Raw genomic sequence first — 8,253 nt, 5'->3', positions numbered from 1 at the left:
TGAGATGACGGATTTAGGTTCTCCGATTATTCCTATGACGATCAAGTCTGGAATTTGAGCTTGAATGGGAAAAGATAAGTAGTGGAGAGTTATTCAAAGTTGCTAAAAACAGAAGAAGTTGCCTCATACAGTGCAGCTTCCTTTTATAGTAGATCGGTAGGGCATATATATAACATTGACCGAGTCTTAAAAGGTAGATAAGTCGGCAGATATCTTATAGGTGTTCGCTGTTGGAGAGAGTGAGTCATCAGACGTTTAATGCAAGGACCATAGTAGGTACTTAGTGCTGACTAAGTCTGATGAGTCATAAAGACTATGGAGGCCAAAGCAATGATGACTCTGACAATACATTTAAGAAGAGGGTAGTTGGGGTTCAAGGAAAATATCGCCTCTGTAGTCGTGTGGCTGAGGGCTGGCAAACACCGCCTTTTAAGTCTGTTATGCGAGTTGTCGGTTGGAATAGTAGGTCGAGTGCGGGTGCATGTAGAGTTGATATGGTGGGTAGGTTGACAAGTACCGCTTTTTTAGTCGGCTACGCAAATTGTTGGCCTATTGGGTTGGCCACAAGGGCAGCTCGAGTCGCTCGTCTCTGAATATGTTTGATAAGGCGTGAGATGAGACATGTGTCGGCCTCTCAAGGAAGATTAACACTTAGCTTATTTGCAGGCTATAAGAGTGAAATTGATACGATAAAAGTTTGCAAAAGTGTCGAAGCGTTTATATTGTTTTTCATAAAAGTGAAAATTGCAAGTGATATTTTGATTAAAAAGAATTTGTTATAAATGTTTAAACTTCTCATAAATCCACTAGGAGTGAAGTGATTCATTTAAACATATCATATGGTATCGAATGTACTCATCAATATTAAAATGGCCTTTTTGGCAAAAGTAAAGTGGGCTTAAGGCATCCTATAGTAGCGCGGTATATTCTATCCCCCGAGTTGATCTATAATGATTTGATGCGCATTCACATGCTATTGGGCTATAATTTTCATAATGTTAGTGTGACAACATAGAAAGTTTTGTCAATGTGAATTTAGGTTGATATTTACAGTTTAAAAAGTATTTAATTTATATTATTTTTCTTAAATTTGCTTTCCTTATTGTCTTATCCAATACATGAAAACTTCTTCTTTACAATATCGCATATGCTTGTTAAATCATTCTTAATAGTTGCTTAGTTAAAGTTAGTAGTGATAATTTTCTAAACTTGTTTGCTCTGCCAATAATAAGTTATATGCTCACTAAGTGTAAACTCATCATAATATTTTCAATCTTTTTCAAATGAGCATCTGACATCTTTATCTATAGCTTAGAGTTTAGGGCATGAGAAAGATCTTGTAGAGACTGTTTTGATGCTGAGTTTTTAATTTTTTTAGACATGTTGTTTTGCTTATGTAATAAAAGTTTTCAACTTACTAGAGTGAATTTGTTACAATGTAAATTTTGCTCTGAAACTTCTATATGTCAACAAAGTTATTTTTGTTGAAAGTTTTTAATTGTAACATGGAAGTGTACAGAAGACTTAGCGTGTACTTTCATGTGTTGTCGTTGTCTTGCATCTCAAAATAAATTGTACAATTTAGAGACATGACAATTGGTGTGTGCGAGCAAAATGCAACTATTCTAAACAAATATGACTATCCAAGAGAAACACGCACACAAGCATTACAACACAGCGCACAACACATCGAACGCTTCCAAAGAGAATTTACATGAGAATCAAGATGAAGTTAGCCATCAAATTTTTTTAAACAGCAGAGCTCTCACCATTCCTGAAAGTTGCCAAATTTTAATACAACTGCTTCATCCCGCATCGCCAAATGTTAGTTTTGATCGACTAGATTACATTACATACACAGAATACCTTCCTTCATCCACCATTGAGATGCTAACAAATACACACCAAAAAGGGACCTTTATTAAAGAGATCATCGTGTTCCTCAGCAATTCTCTAGGATAATTCTTCAATATGACACAATTTAATTAATTATGTGACAATAGTTTACAATCCTTTGCACCCTTCCTCATAGTTGCCAAACTAATAAATTTAAACGATATAATTAGCTTTGACAAAATATATCTTCCTACTCAACACCATCAGATAACTTAATTCTGGTGAGAAGTAAATCCAGATACATAGTGGAGAAACTACACAACAACATGAGGATGAAGTCAATATTTATTTCTCCATGCGTGCCATTGCAGCTTCATCTGAAACCACAAAGGAGAGATGCCAAGAATACCTCTAGCCAACCTTGAATCAAACACATTGAAATCATACCTTCGAAGAGAATCCAAGAGAACTTGTGCTGGCACTGCAGGAAGCAGTGCAGGAACAGCCTCGGAAGGAACAGTTGGATATAATCGCCGAGCTTTCTCCAAATGAGCATTGGCCACAGATGCCACCTCAAACACCACTTGTGACAGCCCCTCATCAGATTCCATCTTGATCTCTGAGCTACCGTCACCACGAACAACCAACAATCCATGCTTCGATGCAACTTCTTCCGGAATATATGTAATTCTCCCAGCTCGGTTAAGATGATAAGGAAGAGATTTTAGCAGCAACAAGAGCCCAGTTGCCTTCCCGATATGAGAAGCAGCGTGATCTGCTGCAGCAGAGTGAATCCCTCCAGCCTGAAGAGTCATGTAAAGAATAGTAGACAGTGTGTCTTCTGAGTACCTCTCTAGATCCCCAATTGTGCCAAGGATGGAAGTCTCTTCTCGTCTTGCATCATTTATGCGAGCCTCAACAGATCTTTTAAGCCAGCTTTTGCTGATCTTGTGTTTTGCAATAACAGAAGAGAGGGCCATTGCTGTGGGGTGCTCTATTAGCTTGTTGGCAAAGATCTTATCGATTGCATCCTGCCACCAGAGTAGGCGCATGAGGCCAATCTTAGGATCAGATGCAACATCCATGGCCCTGGAAGTTTCAACATTAAAAGAGCGAAGGGCAAATGCAGCACTTCGAATGGATGGTGGGAGGTGGAGGAGGCAGAGGTAATGGTGGTAGTCATAGCTACGAACTTGCTGCACACAATAGGAGAGTGCTGCCAAAATGTTGTTCCTTGATGTTGAAGCGCCATTCATCAGTTCTAAGGGACGGGAGTTTTGGTGGCTCAACTACTGTAACAGACAAAGCAAGCTGAGAAGAGTCATTGCCAGCCAGGAGCAATGACACTAGATGACAAAAATAATGGGTTTGATGTAAAATGAACTGCCTAGATGAACTAATGGTGACGCTCATCCCGCTGTACATACATCAATGCATAATCTTATTATTACTAAAGCATAATCCTTTTCCAATGAGCTTATTTTGTCATCTGCTTCAAATTCTTTGAACCTTTCACATGTTAATTGGTAAAGGCGGGAATTGCCTTTATTTGCATTAGATAATTTGTCTACTAGGGGGGAATTAAAATAAAATAATAAAAGATGTGGAGCATCTCAAATGTGGAGAAGTCACTACCGTATTAAAAGTACTGACCGTTACCTTTGTTACATAGATCAGTACACCACAAGATTACAGAAACTGCTTGAATTTGAGAGATAATCTTGTGCTTAGAATGCAAATCAGGAATGCACAAGCTTAACTGGTGTATCTGCACAGTAAATGATCTGAAATAATAGATTCCATGAGTTAAGATTCACTTGATGAAGGCATTAATCCAACTAGTAGCTACAACTGCCACCAACTAATGTCCCAGTTTTCCATCCACTGGAGCATCATGAAGCATCAGAAACTACCAAGTCTAGAAGGGTTTTTTCATCAATGATAAATTTACATTTAACTTATGCTTTCAAAGCTAACTGGCACTTACCAATCTTAATGAAGATCCTATCCCAATTCTTTCAAGACTTGGGACTTAATTTAAAAATTGTATCAGACAAATAATACTTCAATAGTTCTCCTATAATTTAACCCTTACCTGAAAACTGATCATGCAGTAGGTAACACTAGCTGAATGCAAACATGTCATCATTCATATTCATCAATAAACAATCAATCAATGCTGGATCATCATATTTCAATTAGTATGGTAGGATTTTCAATGAAGACTGTGTGACACATGCTGTTGTATAACCAACAAATTAGGTGTTTTAATCCCTGGAATGAAAATTTAGACAATACTATTTGTTTCGAAGCGGGATGGTTTATTTACCATCAGTTGCCTCAAATATTATGTGAAGTGAACGTCTTCTTCTTCATTGTCCTTTTTCTTCTAGTACATATCACTTTGACCATCATCTAATCAGTTCAAACATATTCCTTCCTTACAGTTGTCCCATCCAAGTTCTTGCACAGACAACTCATGCCTCAAAAAGGGGAATATCCCCACCATTGTCTCCATAACTTCAAATGCAACTTCGAAGTGCATTGCAAGGATTACATCTTGGTGGAAAATAGCAACTAACCCATTCACATCATAAGACTGAAATGGTTTAAACATAATTTCTTCACCGTATTTTGAGAATGAGCAAGATTTACCTAGAACATATAACCACAATAGGAAGTTCCAACACATTAGTCTTGCAAACATACCTCCTTTCAGTAGTGACAATAACCAGTAAATATGATTTATCCTGTTGTCACGTGTTTCAGTTTCCAAACCTCATAATACCACTAACTTTTTGCTGAAGTTCCTTTGAGATGCAGATAATTGAGGGTCTCCTGATGCAGCAGGTTCCACAGGAAAAGAGTAATTCTTGGTTAGATATTGTAATGAAGGCAAAAGGTGAGTGGGGGCAGACTTCTTTAAAAAGTGGGAAATGATGAAAATTCTACAGGTAGATGCTTAAGCAAAAAATGTATATTGGATACGGGTTCAATACCCACATGGGTCTAACCAGAAAACCGATAACTTATTCTAACAATTCACAACAAATATCTGAATTATTTCTCCATGATTTTCTCGTAGGTTACTATATTACATATAAGGAAAATATGTTCAGAATCCAAACAAGCATGTCTCTTTCAATCCACTGTTCCCAAGCTGCAGTTTCGACGCTCAGCACCATTGCGGTAAAGTTCAAATGATATGTCAATAGATGATGATCAATTGGAACATGCGTGCCGAAGAAAGCTACAACTCGAATATGAATTTTCTAAGTGGCGAATGGGGAACCCGAATTTGTACCACGACCCACTATGCACCTCGTACTGTGTGACTAGGCTTCTTGATATTTGTCTAGTTATACATTCAAATTCAATTTAAAATAATATTTAAGATAAATCAAATAATTACTACTATTTGGATATAAAACAAATCAAATATGAGCATTCACACATTTGATTTGTTTGTGGACTAGACCAAATTACGAATTCAAATGAAACGAACACATAGTGGCCTAGCTGGCATGGGCTTAGGCTCAATGTAGCATTGTCCTAATTAGGGGGTGAGGGGATAGATTCCCCCTGCGTAATGATCAGACTTATAAACTATTTTTCTCTATTTCTTCCATTCAATTAAAAAACCTCTTCATTATTCGTGTAGTTATTCATTCAAATTTGATTTGAAAATTTATTTAAGGGAACTCAAACAATTTTTACTAATTGGATAAAATATGTGCATTTACATAATTCAATAGTTTGCTTATCAAGAGGGTGAGCATTGCCACAACGGTATGGTTGTTGCCTTGTGATCTGGAAGTTTGGTTTGTCTTGGAAACAACTTCTCCACATGTGGAGGCAAGGTTTGCATACATCTGCCCTCCCCAGACCCTACAATAGTGGGAGCCTCCTAGACTGCCCTTTATTTGTTTGTTTATCAGCATTTTTTTAGAACTTAATCCCTTATGACTTGTGTTATTACACACGTTCATTTTAGCCTTCCTTTACATTTTTTTAAAAATTAGGTTCTATATTATTTTTGAAATCAATTTTTTAACAAAAATTTGAAATTACAAATTTATCCATATTATAAAGAAATGATTTCCAGTATGAACTTCGATGTTATGTAAAAATCAGATTCTTTTGTAAAAATATAGTATCCCTTGGACCCTAACCAAGTTAAAGTATTTTGCTAATTACATAGTTTAATATTATAAACTATAGAACGTTAATCAAATAAAGGAATGTTGATATTCAAAGAATATTCAAATTTGAAATTTAGAGGAAGAAATTTGATTTTGGGTTCAAATTAGAAGATTTTAAATAACCATAAGTATAAACATCAGCAGCTGGTTTGACTTGATTCGGTTCCCACAGTAGACCCAATCCAAAACTCTAGGCATTTTAAAAAGTAGTTACCAAAATAGCAAAATCTCAAGTGAAGAATTCTAAACTCCATATTTAAAGAATAAAAATCCATTAAACAAGTACATGGGTTTGTTACTCTTTGCTCCCATTAAACTATAATCCTATTGCTTCTCCTAACTAGTATATTGTGTACATGACCAAACAACTAACTCAATCGGTTTTCTGTCATTTTATCCTCGTTGAACCAAACCTCAAACTTGATTATACTTATTTCTATTCACTATTCACTAACAGTAGATGAAAGATTTTGTCAACTTATTGGATAAGTTTTTTGTAACCTTAAATTGTAGACCAATGAGAGATGTGAAACAAACCTGCAATGCTACTAGAGATCATGGGAGGAGAAGTAGCAGTCCGCAAAGGACGAGATAGCCGGTGCCAAATTGGATGAGGGGTCGGCAACCAAGGATTCTGACTAACTTGATCGAGGTTTATGAGGGTGGAGGTGAGAGAGGTGGGATGCGCATCATCGGCTTACCGCCGTATGACTAGAGTCTTAGGGGCTAGGTTTCAAGCTTAGGGGCTATTTGGTTACTGAAAATGGTTTCTTTAGATATTAATCTCATAAATCATAGTTATTTTGGTAGTAGTCTCTCAAATCTTAATATTTTGATATTAGTCCCTTAAATAGCATTAATATGTTGATATTAGTCTCTACAAATTTACCGTTAGGGAAAAAAGAAGGGTGAAATGTGCTTCTTAATGGGTTCGGGTTTAGTAAGTAGTGGTTTAGGGTTTTGTTAGATCAGGGACATAATGTCCACTAATGCTCATGGTTAAAGAAACCAGAATATTCTCTTGCATTTATAATCCCAAGTAACCATATGGATTAATATCAATGTATTAATGCTAGTGGAGGGAATAATATCAAAATATGAAGATTTTGACTAATATCAAAATATGAAGGATTGAGGGACTAATATCAAAATACATATGATGTAGGGACTAATATTAAAAAAAAAACTCTAGTAAGAGTGGAATCCTTATAAATGTGGAATCCTTATAAATGTGGAGACTATTGGGGAAGAAATGGGGCTAAATCTAGAGTTGATCGGCCTTAAACTAGAGGTAGGAACTAATTTTAACTCAAAGACTATAGCTACTAGGTATTGGCCCTAACTCTATTTTAAACTTATCACCTTTTTATCCTATCCAATATAGGACTATACTCACATATTAATAATCGCAATAAATGTTATATCTTATTTTTCTACTTTTGAGTGTTTGCTTCAACCTTGCAAATAAGAAAGAATAATAAAGAAGATGATGTACCAACTAAATATTGGTTGATTTGACTCTCATTTAGTAAAATTAATTTCAAACCTTTTTTTTGTGGAGGAAATGGACTTAACCCATTTCTTGTTTTGTTTTCTTGAAAAGCTGATGTATAACTTTTCTAGAAAATCAACTAATTAGACTCTACGCAGAAAGATGGAGGAAATCTTTGTGGAGGGATATTGTTGATTACAATGATGACTTAAGTTTTGTTTGTGAACCCGCTGCAAGAATTCGGGCTATATTCCAACACCAAAAAAAATTCCCCCACTCCCTTCATTTTCTAATCACACCCAAACATGATAATAGAAACGAGTTTTCCATTCCCACACTTATTTTATTTTATTCCTTATTTCATTTCATTCGCATTTGATTCATTTCCTCATACCAAATGAGGCATTGGGGTTTGTCTAACTTGCAACTTCGGATTTTAGAACAAATTCAGAACCCTTCAAAATATAAAGTTTTCAATTTTTTACGGTCAAACTAGGAGCTTGATATGGAGTCATTTTTTATACCTTTTTCTTTGCAAAGTCCATCTAAACAAACGAAAAATTTTAGTTGAAAGTTCCAAGTTATGACGAAATTTTTATTGTGCTGTAATTTTCGTAGATTTCTTAAAATTCCTTGAAAATAAATTTCCACTTTAGTTTCTGTTTCACTTGATCTATCTTCCTAAAGAAAATTAATATCAAGTAATGGTTTAGAAAAAGTGGT

General features: G+C 35.6%; 1 protein-coding gene across 11 annotated transcripts in view; it reads right to left on the bottom strand.

Annotated features, from left to right (window-relative positions):
• The window catches only part of LOC109828821 (NADH dehydrogenase (ubiquinone) complex I, assembly factor 6), a 9,636-nt gene continuing 3,281 nt past the window's right edge, over positions 1,899-8,253 (bottom strand). For 3 of the 11 annotated variants that reach the window (XM_020395767.1, XM_020395768.1, XM_020395773.1), the window contains 3 exons: positions 4,546-4,674; positions 3,496-3,620; positions 1,899-3,128 (listed from right to left, as the gene is read on the bottom strand). In XM_020395767.1, coding sequence (XP_020251356.1) covers positions 2,175-3,092 — 918 coding nt within the window. In that variant the 5' untranslated portion in view covers positions 3,093-3,128; positions 3,496-3,620; positions 4,546-4,674 and the 3' untranslated portion in view covers positions 1,899-2,174. The other 8 variants (XM_020395774.1, XM_020395777.1, XM_020395769.1 and 5 more) reach the window with 7 other exon arrangements.

This window comes from Asparagus officinalis, chromosome 1, assembly GCF_001876935.1.
Source record: "Asparagus officinalis chromosome 1, Aspof.V1, whole genome shotgun sequence".
NCBI classification, from domain to species: Eukaryota; Viridiplantae; Streptophyta; class Magnoliopsida; order Asparagales; family Asparagaceae; genus Asparagus; species Asparagus officinalis.
Note: the sequence above shows the minus strand (reverse complement) of the source record. Positions and strands in the feature narration are given on the sequence as shown.